Source organism: Harpegnathos saltator, unplaced genomic scaffold (genome assembly GCF_003227715.2).
Source record: "Harpegnathos saltator strain DR-91 unplaced genomic scaffold, Hsal_v8.6 scaffold354, whole genome shotgun sequence".
NCBI lineage: Eukaryota > Metazoa > Arthropoda > Insecta > Hymenoptera > Formicidae > Harpegnathos > Harpegnathos saltator.
In genome coordinates, this window is record NW_020230155.1 from 977,890 (window position 1) to 1,000,694 (window position 22,805).

The 22,805-nt window shown below is 37.9% G+C and overlaps 1 protein-coding gene across 1 annotated transcript in view; it reads right to left on the reverse strand.

The window, feature by feature from the left end:
• Positions 1-18,093, reverse strand: part of nAChRa7 (nicotinic acetylcholine receptor alpha7 subunit) — a 250,833-nt gene extending 232,740 nt beyond the window's left edge. Inside the window, exon 1 of the mRNA XM_011149256.2 lies at positions 17,791-18,093. Within this exon, the coding sequence (XP_011147558.2) occupies positions 17,791-17,808 (18 nt within the window). The 5' untranslated portion in view covers positions 17,809-18,093. The remainder of the gene's footprint in view (positions 1-17,790) is intronic.
• Between the last annotated feature and the right edge of the window lie 4,712 nt (positions 18,094-22,805).

The window sequence follows — 22,805 nt, forward strand, 5'->3', positions numbered from 1 at the left end:
ATACCGGATGTATCTGACCATCCGTCCACCTCGATTATTTTGTAAATGCGACATTTTAGAAAAAAATGTATTAGAGAAAAGTTGTATGGTTTTAAGGAAAACATAAAACGACTATATCAGTTTGTTTACAAATGGCGCCACTTTCAAGATATTTACTGAACATTACTTTTCTTAGATGGAAATCCCAATTTTTTATTATATCATCTTTTTATACCAATTAATTTGAACAATTTTTATTTGAAATATTTTTTTTATTTGTCTAATATTTTTTGAAATATTTAAGGAAAAGTTGGTAACTTTTGCAACATTTAATTTACGATATCTCGCTAACTGTTTGTTGGAAGACAAAATGGTATTAAATTTTTTTTACACTATTTAGTCTCAAAAATATATTGCTACAATAATGTCCTAACTTTTGTTAACTTATCGATTACTAGAAATTTTAAAATTATCAAATTAGTCAAAAATTAGGGCTCTATTGTAACAATATATTCTTGAGACCAAATAGAGTAAAAAGTATAATACCATTTTTTTCTTTCAATAAACAGTTAACAAGATATCGTAAGTTAAATATTGAAAAAGTTACTAATAATTTTCTTTAAGTATCTTAAAAAGTATTAGGCAAATAAAAAAATACTTCAGACAAAAATTTTTCAAATTAATTAGTAGGAAAAGATGATATAATAAAAAGTTGAGATTTCCAATTAAGAAAAGTAATGATCAGTAAATATCTCGAAAGTGGTGCAATCAAGAAACTTATATAGTTGTTTTATGTTCCTCTTAAAACCAAACAACTTTTCTTTGAAATATTTTTTTCTTAAATGTCGTGTTTACAAAAAAATCTTGGTGGACAGGTAATTAGATACATCCGTATACGTGAATTATTCAACGAAAACGCGAATCAGCGGTTATATATGTAAGAGCAACTGTTGTCTTAATCGGATCTTGAATTTAATGATACATATATTGGATAAGTATAACAGCTTGGTTCGATTTTCGGTCTTCTGTCTTCGGTTAACCGATCACCTCCTACGATGGAAGTGTACGAATACTGCCGAAAATGCCACAGACAACGACAGCGATTGACGTCGGCTGATAAATAATTTATTTCCTTTGAATGCAATATAATCAGATTTCTCGAAAATAGAATTGAATTTTTTCAGTGACTGGATGAAACTGTCCTTATATCGAGCTCCGAGTTTTACGGTGAATTTATTTCACACAAAAGCTCGTCGCGAATTTTAAGCAATCGCCAAGACGATGACACTTTCTGATTATTCAGTTAGCGGAAGAAGTACGATTTATGTCTCCGCGTAAATTGCAGTTGTCTCTTTGCGTCATTATTTTCGTCCCGCTTCATGAATTATTCACGGATAGCTAATATCGTGCCATTTGTAAGAACCGACGTGCACCAAAAGCAACAAGATCAACGGTTCTTACGTAAATCTCCTTAGTATTATTCTTTGCACGAACTTCGTCCTATATCTGAAGTAGTTAGAGACTCTACATCGGCTATTTTGTAATGCCAATTTATCGTATCGCATCCTTTCTTCGTAAGCTACATGACTTGACAATTGACATTTTCTTCCTTTAGAAATATATAAATATAATTATGTTATGCGGGAACACGAAGAAACGATAATTCCTGAAATATCTAAAATTACTATCTCTTGCAAATACGGATAAAGAGAAAAGTGACGGATTTGTTATACACGAACGATATTTCTACGCAAAATATATTAAATCCAGTTTGACAATTTAGCATGTTGAAGCTTGGAAAACATACACACATAGTTCTATAAATCAATATATCGTAGATTTTACATACTACTGGCGATTGCACATCGCAAAATAAAAATTATTTGCTCGCCTTACTTTCGAAATAGAAGGAAATGCAGTACGAGTTTTTCTTTCTATTTTCTCAATTTGATTTTGCATCAAATCCGGAAGGAAACAGTATACACGCTTTCAGCGAATGTATATTCCATGTTTGTTTAACACACGTGACGCGAAATTGTGAAGCATTCATAATTTAGAACCGCAGTCGAAAGTGGGTCAAAGGTCATGCAAAAATCGATTAGGATTATCCGACAAAAGAATTTTTGCGCTCGCCAGGAACTTATCGCACACACTCGACGAGCGGCGAGAAATCGATATATTATATAGCTATATATATATAGCTATAAATAATATTGCGTATAATGCAGTAGGTATGATAGGGCGATGTATCCCTTAAAGCATTTGGATATACACTATATATTTTATGTCTATTATATATAATAATCTGTATTAAATATTATTATTTGTAACTAAATATTATCAAATATTATACTCATATCTACATGTATTTACATATCCAGAAAATGAAAAGAAATATATATATAATTATATCAGTAACGTACATTATATACACATATGTGCACATATATCCAACATTTTAATGTACATTACCCTCTTATCTAGATTATTATCTAGATTATTTCCTTTTGTGGGAAATTTCACCCATTCATGCGGGTCACCCCTCCTCTTTACTGAATTTGATCATCCTTCTTTGACTTTGAGCGATCGCACAGGAACTGATAGTGAATCTTGGTGATATCTTTATAGATCATGCTTATGCCATACTTATTAGCAAACGTTATAAGCAATAAAATAACAATTTCTATATATACGACGGATATTAATAGAATGTATGTTATTGAACTAATGACATTGTTATTGCTTCTGGAATTTTGACTGAACATTACTACGATTAATCTAGACAAACAATATATTCAATTGAAAAATGAAACGTACAGAATAATAGATAAAGTTTTTCCAATTAAATGGCATGGTTTAACCTAACAAAGCAAAATAATGTTTCGTGTACGTAAGATAATGATATTTTAATATAATAAATTCAAGTTAAACAGATCAGAATATACAAAATATAAAAAGAAATTTTTTTTATATATGCAAATGCAACCGATATTCGTTCTCTCTTACATTAATATAAAATTGAATATTTCCTATAGATATTACATATTTACTGCACAATGTGTAAATGATACTCTGATTACATATATCTTCCACATACATGAGGTTGATATACAGTGCCCGCCAAAAGTTCCGGGCCACCTAAACAACTTCTAAAATGATTTAAGATATTGGATTGAAATTTATAGGGATACAATGGGATTACAAAGTCTATCATTTAACCACAAAAACACTCACCTCTACATTACAGGGGAGCAAGGGGAGAGGGAGGTTGGAAAATCTTAAAAGTGCGATTTTTTTGTGCGATTTATCGACTTTTGAAAATTTTAAAATCATCAAATTAACAAAAGTCAGAGCGCTATTATAACAATATATTCTTGAGACCAAGTAGAATAAAAATGCTGTAGTACCATTTTTTCTTCCGACAAACAGTTAGCGAGATATCGTAAGTTAATATCGTAATGTTGAAAAAGTTTTCCAAACATTCACCAAGTTTTCCTTAAATATTTCAAAAAAATATTAGGCAAATAACAAAATGTTTCAGACAAAAGTAGTTCAAATTAATTGATAGAAAAGGATAATACAATAAAAAAATTCAAGTTTTCATTTAAGAAAAGTAACGATCAGTGGATTTTTTAAAAGTGGCGCTATCTGTATACAATCTGATATACCTATTATATATCCCTCTTGAAACCAAACAACTTTTGTCTGAAAGATTTTTTCACATATTTTTCGAGATATTTGACCGTCAAGAATAAAATGGGACACCCTGTATATTAGGGATATGCAAAAGTTTCCGTCGTTTTTAAGGCAATTTTTTATTAATATTATTCTAAATGATATAATATCTTTAATCAAAATATTTTCCAGTATTATCTGCTACTTTTTGCCATCTTCTAGACAAAAGATGAATACCACGCTTTGCTCTTAGAACAAATGAAGTTATCCATGAATTATTGCACTTCTTCAACACTGCGAAATCATATACTAGGAAGACTATGCTGCATAAAAGTAAATAAGTGAAAATTTGATGGGGCAATATCTGGAGAATTTGTCGGATGTAGCAGAACTTTCCATTGCAATTCCATTAAAGATTCTCGGCTCGTCAATGCAACATGGGGCCTGGTATTGTGGTGTAGAAGAATCACTTTATTTTGCTTTGTCGCAAAATATGACCGTTTCTCGACCAATTTCTCATTCAACTGCCTCAATTGTCGATTATATAATTCCACGATGATAATCTGAGATGGTTTTAACATCATAATAAGCTCATAATACAGCACTCCTTGCATATCCCACTAGATACACAAAACGACCTTATGACCATGGATATTTTGTTTTGGCTATAATGTAGAGGGTTTTCCGGGATTTACCCACCCGATATTTTGCGATTGGAATTGTCATAATAAATCCATTTTTCATCTTCGGTCACAATTCGATACAAAAAAGACTTGTGCTTGTGTCTTGCTGTTGAGCGGCGAAAGGCAAATGGTGACTCGACTAGCAATAACGTGCTTGGATAATTCATGGGAAACCCATTTTCCTTCCTTTAGAATTTTTTCCATTTCATGCAAACGTCGAATTATAGTCTCTCTCTGATTAACAGGTAATCTTTTCGCAAGTTCTACACTCGATTGAGTCGAATCTTCTTGCAATAACGTTTCCATGTCATCCGAACTCATCTTTTGCGGTCGTCCGGTCCGCTCCTTGTCTTTTAAAATCACCGAAACCACTCACAACTTTCAGCTATCATTCCCTCACTATAGGCTTCACAAATGATTTTAGTTGCTTCGGTAGCTGTTTTGTGCTGATGAAATAAAAAAAGTATACAATGACAAATATGCGTCTTATTGACTTTCATCTTCATATGAGTTAAAAATGGTTATGTCAATGAACATGACTTATTATGTATGAGTTTCTATGCAGATTGACCTGATATTGACATAATCTAACAAAAATGCATCGCAACTTTCATATAAATAATTCACAATGCCATCTATACGTGAATGATGGAAACTTTTGCATACTCCTAATATAATATAACATATATCTAAATGTGTTATATTTAATTGGTGCCAAACCAATTTAAACAGGATAAAGCGTAACTAATGATCCAGCAAGAGAAAATAATTAAATGCTGTTAAAACAAATTCTATTATTTAGCCCGTCAGTTGCGCTATGAAGCTTATTGTGTCTAAACTGATTTACAACCAAATGTACAAAACATATATATCCACAGAAAATACAATCGATATCATTTGAGGTAGATATATATTAAAAGTATTACTATAAATACATACTACTAGGTACGCAACTAAGTTTCCGGGTTTCACACATGGATGGCGCTAACGACATATGTAGTCGACATATATGTCTGAAGTTGTGCTTTTTTTTATAGCTTGGACATCTGTTAACAATAACCAGTCGTAATACCAACACATATCGCAACGCAAGAATATTTTTTCTAACAACGAAGATGTCGAGTTTTGTGCCAAATAAACAGTATTTGCGGGAAGCTTTGCTTTTCTGCTTTAACTTGAAAAAAAGTGCAGCTGAAGCACGTCGTTTGCTTGAGGAGGCCTACGGCGAACATGCACCATCGAAAACTATCTGTGAAGATTGGTTTAAACGCTTCAGAAGTGGCGATTTCGACACTGAGGATAAGAAGCGCTCTGGAAGACCAAAAACAATTAAGGACGCCGATCTGCAAGCGTTAGTGGATGAAGATGATACGCAAACATAAGATCAACTTGCGGAGGCACTAAATATGACTCGCCAAGGTATTTCCAAACGTTTACATGCCATGGGAAAAATTCAAAAGGAAGGAAAATGGGTGCCGCATGAGTTGACTGAGAGACAGATGGAAAATCGAAGAGCCACTTCCGAAATTTTGCTTTTGCGGCATGAAAGAAAGAGTTTCCTGCATCGAATTGTTACTGGCGATGAGAAGTGGATATATTTCGAGAATCCCAAACGCAAAAAATTGTGGCTTTCACCTGGCGAAGCATCAACATCGATGGCACGGCCAAATCGCTTCGGAAAGAAGACAATGCTCTGCGTTTAGTGGGACCAGAAATCGTGTACTATGAGCTGCTGAAAAGAAGCCGGGCGAAACTGTCAATGGGCATCGCTACTGACAACAACTGATCAATTTGAACCATGCATTGCTCGAAAAGCGGCTAAATTGGGACACGAGACACGGACGAGTGATATTGCAGCACGACAACGCTGCGTGCCATCGCACTTCCATCGTCCAGGACACCATCAAAACGCTGAAATGGGATCTGTTACCGCACCCGCCGTACTCGCCAGATCTGGCCCCTTCCGATTATCACTTGTTCCGGTCGATGGCGCATGGCTTGGCTGGGCAGCACTTGGCCAATTTCGAAGAAGTGCAAATTGGTTGGATGAATGGTTTCGGTCCAAAGATGTGTCGTTTTATCGTCGCGGTATTCATGTATTGCCAGAGAGATGGCAAAAATGTGTAGCTAGCGAGGGACGATACTTTGAATAAACCATTTTTTGTATTTCTCTTGAAATTTTCCATTTTTCATTGATCAAAAAACCCGGAAACTTAGTTGCTCACCTAGTATAAATTGTAATATATATTCAATTTATGTATATGAAATTTATATGCAATGTTTATAGGATACTTTTACACATTATGAAGCATAAATCTATATACAGGAAATATTCAATGTTATACAGGATAATTCTACATTTTCAGACGATTGCGCTTGTAGCTCCGCGATAAATTTTCGGTAGTTTACGGGTGTCGAGGTGACACTAAAATATTGTTACGCAATTTAGTACGATATTTTATGACAATGTGTTCATCACAGTGGAACAACCGTAAAATAGCGGTAGCGCAGAGCATCTGATCAATCCGAAACACAACCATCTTGAGGTTAGTGATCTAGTGATTGCTGTGGTCTCTTGACACAAACGGCTCGCTTAATTCCGTTTAATCGAGAACGATGATTCAACGGATAGGAACACGGTGCAATCGTGGAGGAAATAAGTTGCACGAACGGAAATAAAGTTCCGCGCGAACATCGCGCCCGAGTAAATGTAGCGTACGCGCGGTACGTTTCTTCGAGCGTGTGCGCGAGCAGGCGCGTGCGGGAACGCTATAATTTAGATGGCAGTCGCAGCGAGAGAATCGTCTGGCAAAGTATTATAACCGATGCGGCGGTATTTCAGGAACACTTCGGCAAGCGAAGAAAGCGGCGGTTTGAGTGCGCGCGACACAAATGCACGGCCGTATTAATGCGAGGACGTGCCGCAGAATCTGGATCTGTCGTAATAACAGACGCGAATCGCATCTGTGCTTAACGCGTGTGTAATCTCGTGGTTACGTGATATGCTTTTGCTACTCGGCGAGCGTAATTACACGACCGGCAGGAAGAAACTTGCGTTATCGAATGGACGAACAGCACGCAAGCATACCGAGCTGAGCCGAGAACATTCGCAACAACGTAATCTCTCAAAACGTGCCAACGGAAATTCACGTACGAATGAGGGAGACATTATTTCGTACAGAGTTAACCCTTTAAGACACGTATTTTTCAGAAAATCCGAATTACATGAAAATTTATATACGGGGGTTCTTGGGGTTGCTAATAACGAATCCGTTATCAGATTTTTGAAATTCAAGATGGCGGACGTAAAAATGAAAAATCGCGATAATTTCGGTGACAGTGGGTATTGTGGGGTTTTTGGAGTCGCTGATTACGAATCCGTTATCAGATTTTCAAAATTCAAGATGGAGGCCACAAATGTGAAAAATTAACTAATCGGAAGACAATGTCAGGTAAATATATTAGAATTCCATGATCCACCAACTTGAATCTGCAATCTTGAACAATGAGTTTTGGATCTCGGATTCGTAATCAGCGACTTTGAAAGCTAACCAAAGTACAATTTCAGCTAATCATAATATCAGCTAATCATAATAATAAAAATTTTATGATCCGCCATCTTGGAAAATAAATTTTAGAATTTGGACCTCAGATTCGTAATCAGCGAGCTCAAAAATTAACCAGAGTAAAATTTTAGCTGATTTTATGTACATTCTATGATCCGTCATTTAGAATCCGCCATCTTGAAAAATGAATTTTAGAATGTGGACCTCAGATTCGTAATCAGCGACCTCAAAAACTAACCAGAGTACAATTTTAGCTAATTTAATAAAAATTCTATGATCTGCCATCTTGAATCCGCCATTTTGAAAAATTAATTTTGGAATTTGGACCTCAGATTCGTAATCAGCGATCCAAAAAAACCTCAAATCTCTGATTTTGAGCAAAAAATTTACTCATTGTTCGTGGAAAATTATTTTTTTCTGTAAAAATGTGTATTTTTCACACTTTATTTATAATAAATGGACAACTTATGCAAAACACCTTTTAATCTTTCATATATGTTCCCACATCATATAAAAAGCTAAAAAACGCAAAAAACTCGAGAAGAATCCTTCAAATATGAAATATTTCATGAAAATGTGAGAATAAATAGGTGGTAAGTATACTTACTACTACGTCTCAAAGGGTTAAAACCTGCTAAGCACATGATTTTTTCTTGCTTCTCTTGAAATAATATTTTCTCGAAACATCATGAATGGTTATATCAATGAGAATCTACAAGAAACCGCATTTCCACATGATGAAAAATCGTGTTTCGTACCATTGTGTAATCCCGAATCCACATTGTTGAAGAAATGACAAAAAAATAGAATGGTGAATTCTCTCTAATTCAATAAGAAGTTGGAGAAACCTCGTCGTTATTTTAAAATAAAATTTAAACTAATATACTAGACGGATGTGTAGTAAACAAGAAGAGTACCGATTATATCGCCGAGAAAAAGTATATTTCTACTACTGTATGTTTCACTGTAGTATGTTTCACGAAAGTCATTCGCGTTCAGCCTTCATTTTCAACTCGATTAAGACTTCGAGTTATTGTCAATTCTGCGGTTGAGATCGCTTATTTAAATTTAGGTTTGAATTATAAGGAACGGCTATATGAAAAAAAGAGAGCGCTCCATTACTTTAAAACTAGTAGGCTATATACTATAAAAGAAGAGAGAGAAAGAACTGAAAAAGATCGAGCTTCCACCTTTTTTTGCCTTTTCTCTTACCCTTTTTAATTCCATATCCGTTCAGAATATAACGTGAGAAATTACTTCTGGTTACCTTTCGCTAATTGTACGAGACCTATTTTTAACGTTTTTTTCGTACGACACATTCGCAAATCGTCCGAGACTTATCTTACTGTTGTTCGCGATTCGTCCGAGCGTACAGCCTCCCCTTCCTCCTCCCCGTCGTACTTCCATTCAACCGAGGTGAGAGAAATATTAAGAGTCGTAAAATCGTCCGGTAATAGATTAGGACGCTTTGCGGGACTCTACAAATCGCGCCCGAGTACAGCTAATTATTTTCACATCCGAGCCTGGTGTACAGCCGCCCTACAGCCGATTTGTTAAGCTACACTTATCTCCAAGACAAACTCATCACGAGATAAGAGAAATGGCCCTGAGGGAGCGTGTGCCTAAATATATTGCGCGCATTGACGATAACGCTGCAAGTTTCCTTCCCTTCCATCGTCGGGAGAAACGCCGTCCTCGTCGTCGTCGTCGTCGTTGTCTGTGTGCACGTGCACGCTCGCCCCCGAAGAAACGAGATAGTCGGTGCCATTGCGAGTGAGCTCCGAAACTCGGCTAATCTCCGGACTAAGTACTATTCCGCTGCGGAACACTATTGAAACTTACCTCTACGAGCGAGGAGGGGGAAAGGTTGACGGTGCCGGTTCCAGGAGCGAAATTGTTCATGATTTCAGTGCACCCGTTTAAACATCGTCAGACGACGATATGAGAACCCAGTAATTTCGATCTGTCTTCATCCCATATAAGAGTTTCAACGACCTCGCGAGAGACCGAGAGTAGTCACGTGGGCAAGTGAAAACGGATAAAAGTAAGTTCCGGACAATAGACTTCGGTATATCTATATCGTCGCAATTACGAGAATGAACTGTTAGTTGTACGGTGTGAGCGGGTCTTTGCAAACTTCTTGCGGAACATCAACTTCGGCTTGTATCTTTCTCATGTACAGGGTGTAACATTAATATACAAGGTTCTCAAAAAGTCTTCGAACGATAAAATATCTCGAAAACAATCAGTTTTTGGAAAAAATGTTTCAGGCAAAAGTTATAAGGTTTAAAATGATCTATTTACTGATCTTATCAGTTTGACCTTGGCTAGCATCAACAAGGTCAGGGCAAAGTCACCTTGAATTTTTCAAACGGAATACCCTACTTTTTTTGGCATATTCTTATAACGTATTTCAAGAGTTTTCCAAAACACTACAACAAATTATTTTTTTGTTCAGTCCCGAGTTATGAAGCTTCAAAGTTACAGTATCATCGGCATTAGCATTACCCAAGGTGTACCGCGTGGAGGTTGCACGATCGGATTTACACCTCTTGTGTGTGTGTGTGTGTTTTTTCAGATGAAGCTATGTTTCAAATAAACGGTTCTGTTAATAGTCAATTGCAGACACTGGAATGATGAAAATCCACATTGGATAAGTGATCTTCGCACACAGTATCCACAAAAATTGAATGTCTGGGCAGGAATTTGCAGTTACGGTATTATTGGTCCATTTTTGATAGACGGTAATTTGAATGCGAAAAAGTATGAAAATTTATTGCGAAATCATATTATACCCGACATACGAAATAAATTTGGCGCAGACATGCAACATGTTTGGTTCCAGCAAGATGGAGCACCGCCTCATTACGCAATAAGAAGTCGAGAATTTCTGAATCGTTCTTTTCCTGATCGATGGATAGGTAGGAGGGGTGCTATTGAGTGGCCTGCTAGATCACCTGATTTGTCTCCTTTAGATTTTTTTCTTTAGGGATATCTCAAAAATAAGGTTTATGCGACAAAACCACGTAATTTGGAAGACCTTAGCAATCGAATAATGCGGGAAGCATCTCTCATCACTTTAGAACAAATAAACGATGTGCTCAGTCATTTCTATGAACGTTTTGCTCATTGTCAAATGGTAAAAGGAAGACAATTTGAACATTTAATTAATTAAAAAATGTTGCACATCTTAAGAGATGAGATAAAGTCACTTTACACAACAGAAAGGGTTTGGAGTCATGAAATACTACGGGAGTGATGAACCGTGAGGTCCTTGTTTCTGTTACATAATACGCAGCGCACACACGCACACACACACGCGCACACACACATACACACACACACACACACACAAGAGGTGTAAATCCGATCATGCAACCTCCACGCGGTACACCTTGGGTAATGCTAATGCCGACAGTATTGTAACTTTGAAGCTTCATGACTCGGGATGTACTTAACAAAAAAATACTTTGTTGTAGTGTTTTGGAAAGTGTTTTGAAATACATTATAAGAATATGCCAAAAAACTAGGGCGTTCCATTTGGAAAATTCAAAGTGACTTTGCCCTGACCTTGTTGACGCTAGCCAAGGTCAAATTGATAAGATCAGTAAATAGATCATTTTAAACCTTACAACTTTTGCCTGAAACATTTTTTCCAAAAACTGATTGTTTTCGAAATATTTTATCGTTCGAAGACTTTTTGAGAACCCTGTATAGGTCAGTATGACGAGTTGCCTGCCCCTATTCGGACGATAACACAGAGGTTGCCGGAAAAGTCACTCGTTGATGATGATATTTGTAGTACTCCCAATTATAATAAGTGCAATTAATTTTGCATTGTGATCGTTATGACAATTTATCAACCGTTTATGACAGGAGTCGAGCTTTATTGAATTAAAAAAAATGTTTAAAAAAGTGAAACTGAGAAATAAACACTACTGATTTAATTAACGGAGTGAATAAGAGTAATAGTTAAGGAGATAAATAATACAACATATTTTCTTGTTTCACATAGTTCCTAATTTCTTTTTTGCGTTGAAAAGTTCGCTAGGAATTGGAGATTAAAAAGAACGGTATAGAAATATTAAGAAGTCTTATATACCATATTCCATCCATGTCGAAAAAGTCACTCGTTGACTTTATTGATAATGATATTTGCAGTGTTCCCAGTTATGACGAGTGCAACTAATTTTATATCGTGATCGTTATAATAGTTTATCGACCGTTTATGACAGGAGTCAAGCTTCATTGAATTGAAAAAGATATGTAAATAAGTAAACCTGAGAAATATATATTACGGATTTAAACAGAGTAAATAAGAGTAATAGGTAAGGAAATAAATAGTACAATATATCTTCTTGTTTCACATAATTTTTTAATTTCTTTCTTGCGTTAAAAAGTTCGATAGGAATTGGACGGTATAGAAATATTTAGAAATCTTATATACTATGTTCCACTCATGTTTCTACAAAAGACTTCTGTAAAGGTATGAATCGACCAGAAACGCAGTATAAATATTTATTGTAACTTAATCGACAAATACTTATCAAGCGACATATTTTCGGTACATCATAGTTCTGTATCTTGACGCCTCTTTTATTGAAAATAGGATTTGATAGTTGTTGTCGATCAGAAGCGATCTTTTGTAGAAATATGGATAGAATATAGTATATGAGACTTCTAAATATCTCTATACCGTTCTTTCTAATCTCTAATTCCTATCAAACTTTTCAACGCAAGAAAGAAATTAGGAAATTATGTGAAACAAGAAAATATGTTGTATTATTTATCTCCTTAACTATTACTCTTATTCACACTGTTAATTAAATCCGTAGTGTTTATTTCTCAGTTTCACTTTTTTAAACATTTCTTTTTTAATTCAATAAGGCTCGACTCCTGTCATAAACAGTCGATAAATTGTCTTAACGATCACAATGCAAAGTTAGTTGCACTTGTTATAACTGGGAGCACTATAAATATCATTATCAACGAGTGACTTTTTCAGCAACCTCTGCATTATCATCCGAATAGGTAAGCAACCCGTCATACTGATCTATATGTTGATATACACCCTGTACCAATAAATATCTCAAGTAGTAACTGATATAGAATTATGGATATTTTCATTATGTTGAATATGAATCATTATTTTATGCATAATGATATGGATGGTAGAATAATAATGATTATTCCTAAGTGTAACCTAAGTGTTGAAAGGGGATATTTTGTAATAGATATTGTATCATATGCACGAAATACGAGGTATTTGAAAAATCTAATCTGCCCATATTCTCTTGGAAATGATTCCGATAAATGAAATCTCCATAGCCGCCGCTCTATGTTCACGTTTTTTACGCGCGTTTTTATCTATCGATGGTAATGTTTTTACACCCGATGATGTGCGCGCGCGAGAGATCTCAATCTTTGTGAAAAAAAATAGATCGTCGTGTCTCTTCCTACTTTACAGATTAGAGAAGGATGGACGCGTGTAGAATAACGCGCCGCGCGCTTAATGCACTGTGCAATGACATTAAAACGATCTTATTGATTGTTTGAAAATAAAGCCGAGGTATACCGTTGCCGCGCGCGCGGTATGAACGTGCATCTGCGGGATGTGAAGTATTTTTCCATCGTAAAAAAGCTAGCGTATCTCTTTCAAACATATACATCATAAACTAGATACAGTATTCAGGGATATCACGATGTTTATAAAGATTCAAATATTTTTCCGAGTATATCTCTTTTGAAGATGCTTCCTTAAATATATCGCAAAAAAAAAATGGATACGCATCGCGACTTGAGGGGAATATCTGTGGAGATCTTTCTGTACACAAGTATAGCTTGAGGCGAGCAGTTACGGGATAGAATCTCATTCCTCGCTCAATTTCGAGCGGATTTTATTCTCAACGGAATTTTGTTATAAGACCTACTCACCAACAATGAGATGCTTAAGACGCTCTGTACCTCAACACTGGCCGCAGACCCGCACGAAATGAACCTACATTTCATAAACGGGTCATTAGGTCACGCATTACGCGCCGAATACTTATCTCAGCGTATATGTGTACGTGTATATGTATGTATGTTGTGTGTGTGTACTGCGCTCGAGGGGCAACTCGGTCGGGTATGCCGAATAAGTTGCAATCTCGCGCATCCATTTTTCATTCGGCCGGGCTTTATAGGTGTACGCGGCGATCGCGACGGTATATACGAATGTCGGAACGCGCAGAAGCGATAGACAGTGACACGTGTGCATGAGTGTGCACGGGGTGCAGATGGCAGCAACGTGCATGCAGCGACGTACAATCTAGATGCGGTACGTGCAACATGAATATACGAGCTGATTTTGTAGGCAGGCGATCTCGATAACTTTGAATTTAAACTGCGATTTAATGATCCCTTTCGCGAGACTATCTTCTGTTTTTCTTTCTCGTGGGTGTAAGAACGTCAAAAGAGAAGTACCGAGATTTGCGATGACTTCCCTAATTTCTGCGTTATGGATGCTGCTGCGTTATCAAACTTTTTGCAAGTCGACCATACAGACGACTTATGTAAGTTACGTTAAAATCAAATTAAAATAACTTAAACTGAAAACTTGAACACCAAAACTGAGCCGGGCTAAAGTTGGTTGGATTAAAAACTAGATTACTTTTGAAAGAGTGAAGAAAGGAAAGAATGTGTTAAAAAGTTATTGTACTTGAACTTGGAGTAAAGTGAGAGATATTGACAGGAGTACGAGGCTGATTATAGCTTTCCTGACGATGCGAACAAATGTTAAATAATCTTGTTGACTAATGTGGGAAATTTGTATAAACACCTGTCTTTCGGAAATTACTAAATACGATGCAAGACGAACGACGACTGATTTTCAGCAGTTAGACACGCACGTGCGACAATTTACATGTAAACACACGTTTAGTTTGACCTACAAATTCGATACATATGAGTGACGCACGCTCTATATATCAGATGCCCCGATTGTTACAGATACTATAACGGATAATATATGCGACTGCACGATAAATTAATATTGACGTCGAATTAATCGCGCTGAGATACTTTGACATGCCGTTAATTTTCTCTCCGTCACTAACGAAAGTTCCAGAAGCAACGGAAGATAAATATCTTTCATTCTCGTATCACGGATGCACCGAAGTTATTGGAGTCTTGCGCTACTTGGTATTCCACGATGCGGGTGTCTCTTGAATCACATAAGGACGTTACGTATTTTAATAATTGCCACGCCATGCTGTCGAGGCGCTCAAACGTGCGGCGACTCGAAACGGTTGCTAATAACTGCGAAAAATTGTATCGATAACGCAAGATGGACGGCGTGATGCGCTGGTCAAAGGGCAGGATATAATCAGCGCGACTTCGGCGCGACCCGATAAACGTTAAGGGTTTGCGAAAAAGAAAATAAATTTCAGACATGTTATCAGACAATCGCGTGAAAGCTGGCAAAAAATGCCGGCGGAAAACGATATATTTTATTTCGTTGTTATATGAATAAAATAGACACAGTTAAAAGTGTCAATAAATTATTCTGCAAACTCGCTAATAATTACGCGCGAATATTATCGAGACAGGTAAACAAAAAAGAATTTCCCTGAAAGAACGGTTCTCGTCTCTCAGTAATAAAATAATTCTTGGAATTTTGCGTAACAAATAGTTACAACGTAGTCCGTGCCGGAACCTAATTACTAGATCCGACGAGCGTGATCACCGTGGCGCGTTCGCATGATGCATTTCTGCAAAGTCTCACACTCGATATCCTTGCCTCATGAGAACTCATCGCGCATCCCCCGGCGCTGTGTCGAAAATTGCGCGGTGTAACGTCAGAGATAAACAGCGGTACAAGACGCGTGGATAGCTGGTGTACGCTCTCGCACGTATACGTACACACGCTATTTATATTCGGGGCCACGCGTGCACCGCGAAACCGACGATATTGCCTCTTCGCGACCGAAAAGGGGGACGATAGCCCAGAGAGGCGGTATATGGAAACTGGCCGACACGGCGCCAGCCGACAATACGGATTTCGGAAATTAAAAGCTTCCTGTTTCGCGCACGAGATGGGACTGAGTCGTGTTGCCTCTTCGGGGGGAAGTCGTGCTTTAACTTGGTCGTTTGACCCCTCGCCACCACGAATCAGCGCAGAGCCCGGAAATGGAGAGATTAACGAAAGGGATAGTGATTCGTCCTGTATTAGCGAACTAAGCGCTCGTTGAACAGCTGTGTATATCTGTATAACGATGAAACGTGTGAGAGAAGCAACGCGAGAAAAATAGGCTGATAATTTCGCGGTATGTTACGGATATATTGCGACATCCGTGACGTGCGCTACATAAAACCTTGTGAAATTGCTCGTCTTTATTTCAGCGACCAATTATAAAAACATAATTTTCGGTAGAGAGAAGATTTAACGGAGAAACGGGCGTGTTTCTACTTATTAGAAATGTGCGAATCAAGAATTTTTATGTCGAATAGAATCGAATCGAATCGAATCTCATTTTTTAAATTCGAATTCAAATCGAATCGAATCTATAAAATTTCATTCGAATTCGAATCGAAGCGAATGAAATCGAATCGAATCATTAAAAAATTTAACATGACCATTAAACATGCAAATAATGATGAAAGATTTTAATATGAAAGGGAATATTGATATTGTAATATCATCTTCAAGTAAAATACGTATTTAAATATTTAAAGTAATTTATAATTAAGTTATTAATTATAAGTTAAGTTAATTACAAGTTAAGGGTTCAAACATACACGCCCAGATGGCCCGTTTTGTAGCTGATGCACGCTCGAAACGATAATGTATTTGATTCCTATTCATATTATTCGGATTCGAATCGAATCGAATTATATTAGATTCGATTCGATGCGAATTCGAATAGTTCGCTCATCTCTACTACTTATGATTAAATAAATCTCCCAGTGACCGTGTAATGTAATTGTGTTATTATCACGAGTGATCGAGTCTGACTATTTTCTGGGAGACGATCTTCAACGCTATTTACTTTAATTGATAGCATCTACAGAACTTTCTCGAGCAAACGCCGAGCGCCGATCCGCGACGTTGATCGGTGAGCGCGATTCATTTGCCGCCAACTCGGGGCCGCAACTTTGGAATTCGCAGGCACTTTTGCCCACTGCTGGGTGCGATGTGTTACAGCTGCACGCAAATGTTCGCGAATTGCGCGATATCGGTGACTGCACCTTGTTCACTCAGACGTCACTTACTAACGTGAACATGTTGTTTCGGAGAACGTACGCGCGTGCACGTCAGCAGGCTGACGTGTATCTGCGTAAGACTGTCATGTACAGGATGCATATTTAATGAACCACGTTATTTCTCAACAGGTCCTACGAGAACGAGGAGATGCAGTGTAATTACCGAAGCAATGTTCTAAGCTTTCTCGTTACGGCAACGATGAAATTTCTTATTCATGTAAAGCAACCTAGAATGAATTTAGTAATTTCTAATTGCGATAGGAACATGATTTCGGGCTGTAAAACCGCTGTTTCGAAAAAATTGCGTTAGATATAATTGCTCTTTTTCTTGAATGAAGGAAACATCAAGTCTTCCCTTCCTTCTCTTTTTATTCGCGACGTATCATTTAAGCAAATTTCAGCTCAGAATTACTCTGACTCGTCGTCAAGCGGCTAATTAAAATCCCCGATACGCATCGCATCGGTGAAAATATCGAGCAAACATGATAATAGAGGGAAAAAAGAAGAATTAGGTTAAATATATCTATCTATAAGGGACACACGCGCGTGACGAGTCTCTGAAAGCTGAACGCCGAAGGCCCGTGAGAGAATTGGCGCGACAGCGATCTGGGTGAAGCTAGCTGAGGAAAATAGTTGAGCACACTTACGACGTCGATTATTTGCATGAGCGTGAGGCCGAAGCTCAGCACGAGGGGATCGGACTCGTTGCCCACCGGCCGCTCCAGCACGTTGTACGCGTCCAGCAGGTCGTTCAGCAGCCGCTTCTCGTGGTAACCGCCACTTACCAGCCCTGCCCAATTACAATCAGGAGTCAGTCAGAAGTCGCGCGAGTCAGTCGGTACGATTTTCCTCGTCCCGTCGACGTCGCATCGCCTCGCTTCGGGAAAAATACAAGAAATGGGAGCGGGATAACGCAGGAAAGTCTATCTCTCTCTTTCTCTTTCTTTCTCTCACTCTCTCTTTCCCTTTCCCTCCCTCCCTCCTTCCCACTCTCACTCACTCTCTCTCTCTCTCTCTCTCTCTCTCTCTCTCACTCCTTCCCTCCCTACCCTCCTCTCTCTCTCTTTCTCTCTCTCTCTCTCTCTCTCTCTCTCTCTCTCTCTCTCTCTCTCTCTCTCTCTCCCTTGCTGTTTGTTTCTCTTGTATCCTTTATCTCTCTTTCCCTCTCTGTCTATCTTTCTCTTTGTCGGTACTTGAGGAACATTTATCTTCTTAGGACTGCGAGCCCAGACCTACCCCATCTACCTACCTACCCTATCGTTCCTATAGCTTCCCTGATCCAAAGTTCTGGACTACTTTTCGCGAATATATAAGTTCGTGTTCTCTCTTCCTCTGTCTCTTCCTCGCAGTTTTCGCCTCTAGCTCTCTCTAGTCTCTATCTTGCTCACATTCTCTTTCCTTACTTCTTCGTCGCTTGCTGTGTCTGTCTCTTTTCCCCAGTACATCTCACTTTTTCACTCTTTTCTCCACTCCTCTCTACCATTAGGTCTTGCAGTTTATCTTTCTTGAATAAATCACTCCTTTTGTCTTTCTTTCTTTTTTTAGACTACCGGTTTTTATTACGGCTTTTCTTCTGTGTTTGCCTTATTTTCTCTTTTTGTTCAGCTTTAATTCCGCTCTCTTCCTGTCTCTCTATCTCTCTCTATCTCATTCTCTCTTAATTTCTTACTCTCTCTCTCTCTCTCTCTCTCTCTCTCCTCTCCGTCTGTTCATGCATTCTATTATGTCGCAAATAACGAAACCGAGTTGCGAATTTATAGTTTGTAAAATTTAATAATTTTCCAACAATTTTATTGCTGACGTTAGTAAGTTGAATATTGACTTATATCTGTTGCATTCATAGCACAGTTATATTTAATTTCCCGTTGTATCGCATTTAAACTTCACGATGTTTTAGAGATCAATATTTATTCGTGTAATCTTATTTATATTTATGCGATATTTAGTATGCATTTGAGAAGCGAATAGATTTCCCCGTTATTCTTTAAAACGCGTACAAGTCCGAAGAATGATATAAAAAATGTAATTCTTAGCCAGTCGGGTATCGGTATTTAAAATTCATTCTCTAATAATTCATAGATTAACAGATAATAAGGATAAATTCAATGGATTAATCCAGAGATTAGCGAAGTATTCGGGATTTGTAAATAGCTACATCGATACATCGAGGACCTGATACTTGGGCTAAAGTTTCATATTGCGGCGGGAGTTTATCGACACTTATCGACATCTCGGGAAGTAAGATACCGTGAGGCTGAAGCAGCTTAAAGCCGAACAAGTGTAATGGTAACCCTTCGTCAATCAATGACCGTACGAAGGAACGATGCTGAACTACCTACGTCAAAATTTGTGACGGCATTAATTACTGTTTGCTGATGTGGATCCAATTTGCACATTTATTTATTTGTGTCGGACAACGCACTTATCAGTTTCTCAACAGTCAGCAAATGTTGCATGCAAGTCTCGATTTTATCTTCTATTTTCTCGTTATTTATAACATTAATTGTTGCGATTATCAGATTTCTAAATAAACTTTTATGAAGAACTTTTGTGAAGACGTATCTGCGAGTTGGAATTAAATGAAAAGTTTCCGTCTCCAACGGCTTGAAAGGAACATCTTGGCATTGAATAAAGGTTCCTCCTAATTCGATTTCTGGTTTCAATCGAGAGATAATACATTGGCATTCGCGATACTCTGAGCGATAAAATTAACGTAAAATTCTATTTTCATCATCCGAATTTCATCAACGACCGTAAAGAACTAGCTCGTTGCACCTCGCCCTCGTGTCGTTAGCATTCGTGCACCCCCTTACGCGCGCTTTCGCCGCAGGGCAGACAAACTTTGCATTCCGCTCACGCATTTACATTGCGACACCGCCCACGAAAGTCGGAACAAAGGTACAAGAATGCGAATTTAAACGCCACGATGCGAGTCCGCAAGCGTTCACAGGGCAAGAAAAAAAATACTATGTATAACCAAGACACGAACATTCACGCCGCATAAATCGGCCGAGCGCGATAACGAAGGATGATAACGTCCACATTTTCAGACACTTCTTCGCACCGACCAAATCCGCGGTAAATTATATCTTGGTTCGTCGAAGCAATGTTATTCCGGAGGACTGTGTGAAAGTAATAATGACTAATTACGCGCGGATCACCTCGCGTACCTACGACATTACGTCGTAATAATTTCCATATACCTCCGCGAAAATAATATTCTTACATTCTCAGTTCTTCGAAATCCTTCTGTCTTTATCAATACGCTCAATCTCTCTGAAATCACGAAGTATCAAGTACGAGTACATTTCTTTACAACTGACGGCGTCTTGTTCGTATCTCTTGACGAAACGATGAAAAATGCACGCACTGGTTTCTTCCCGGCGCTTTCGAGAAATTCTCATTATCTGCGTGGCATCGTTCCGTCTTTGCCAGCGACGTAATGAAAGCGCCGCGACATAAACCAAATTGTAAAATTGTTAAACATACGGCATCCGTATATCCTTGAGAAATATAGCGGATAATTGAATTCATGAATAGCGAAGCGGATAAACGGGATAAATTTATATAACTTGAGACTTTGCCGACATATCGCACGAATTCCTCTGAGCATAATACAGAGCGCAAGAATCAAAATGTAAAGTGTTCTTCATTATATATTGCGTAGACGGACCGAATAGGGAACAACCAAGGTGGTCGGAGTTGAGACGTGTGCAAATGAATTTTTCGCAGCCTTGTATATTTTTGGACGAGACCAGAAATTCGATTTTACATATCATGAATAAACGACAGATTCTCTTCGTAACTTTCTGCGATCACGTGAGAATATTTTATCCTGATTAATCAATAAACGATCCCGACTCGCTTGTTGAAATACGGGAGAATAAAATCTAAAGTTGGAAAGATAAGAGGTTCTGGTCACCTCCCGATTAAAACTGGTTGATGTCCAGACATCTTCATACGTTCCTCGTCCACGTTCAAGCTGCGGCTTAACAATAACGTTTTATCTTCCACTAGGCGAGACCTTTTTAAGTTTCATACGCGACCATTCGCACGGAATTCTGCAGTTACGGTCCCACGGCGCATTTTATTTCGCGTTCCTTGTAGAAGATCGGGCGGTTTTACGGTGCAGAGCGAGCATGAAACGAAAGAAAGGAATCGCTGACGCGTCCGGACGTCGCGATTCGCATGATTTTACCCTAGGGAATGAATTTCAGCTAGCTACGATCATCGTGGAAACCCCCATCGACGAATAAAGTATCGTCTCCCATGAATATGGACCGTGGATTCTGAATGCAGCCGCGCAAAAAGGAGTCGAGAGAACACTATCTTAAATATTCCCACTGTTATCCAACCACAGAAGTACCGAAAAAGGAGTCGAACCACTATGTCCACTTATTACTGTGACATCAAAGACCTCATTATATTCTTTTCCATGAAAATGAGAATATAAAAAATCCCCCTATTTTTACATAACGGTATCGTCTCCAGTTTATCGATTATCAAAGAAAAATATAAGGGAGATAGCGCTTTAACCGCGATAGGCGGCAGAGCGAGAGCGAAAGATATATTTACTCGTATATCGCGGAATCCAATAATCAAGTGAGATAATTGATATAATTACGTGTAATTGTTTAGTTTAAGGGAAAGGGATTGGAGCAGCTCCAATCACTTCGACCTTGACGTATGTTGTTGAGGTCATCTTTCTAAGTAACTTATCGTAGGTTGTAGCCATTGTTTCATTACCGTTCATTGTTTATTAAAAAGTGATTGACAAAATAAGTCTCGTACATAGAGCCTATTTTTACGACACAGTATACATTAAAAAAAAATGTTAAACATATCAGTCCCTCCCCCTGCATTTCCTCGGAAAAAATTGACCTAACATAACCCAACTTATACCTACATCTTTATATATGGTTAGGTGTCGTAAGTTTAAGGAGACTTTTTCAATAACGTCCAACCATATGAAAAGATGTGTAAATGAGGTTAGATTAGGTTAGATTAGGTTAGTTTTTTTGGAAAAGGGGTCTTTCCGCCTCTCCATCCGCTCATATGTACTGTTTAATATTTTCTGAAAAACGTACACTATGTTGAAAAGATAGGCTCTATTTATGAAACTTTTTTTGCTAATAACTTTTTAATAAACAATGAGCGATGGCTAAAACTTTTGAAGGTTATTCAAGAGGATGACCTCAACAACATATGTTAACGTTATGATCATTAGAATTGATTTTCCGAAACTCTAAATAATTACTTAATTACGTATCATAGAACGAGACTGAAACGCGTGTACAAACAGTTGAGCGACGAATTATCTTTGACTGCGAGGGACTATGTAAATAGTTTCGTCGATAAAACCCGAGCGTACACACGCATACATGTACGTACCCGTACACACACGTGCACAGAGGAGTCTCGCATGGAGAACATTAATTCCAGACCCTTACATATGGGAACTGAAGCTTCTTATGGCTGGTTCCCACACAATTCTTATCAGGATTTGAATTGTGGTAAGTGCAAGACTCGGTATTCCTCAGGACGTAAATAAAGATCACGTCGGAAGTCGTGCCAAGGTTATTACATCCGCAAAATGGATTCGGGGAACATTTCTTTGCCACGGTACAGCGCCATTCATGAAAATTTTACACTTGCTCGCGGA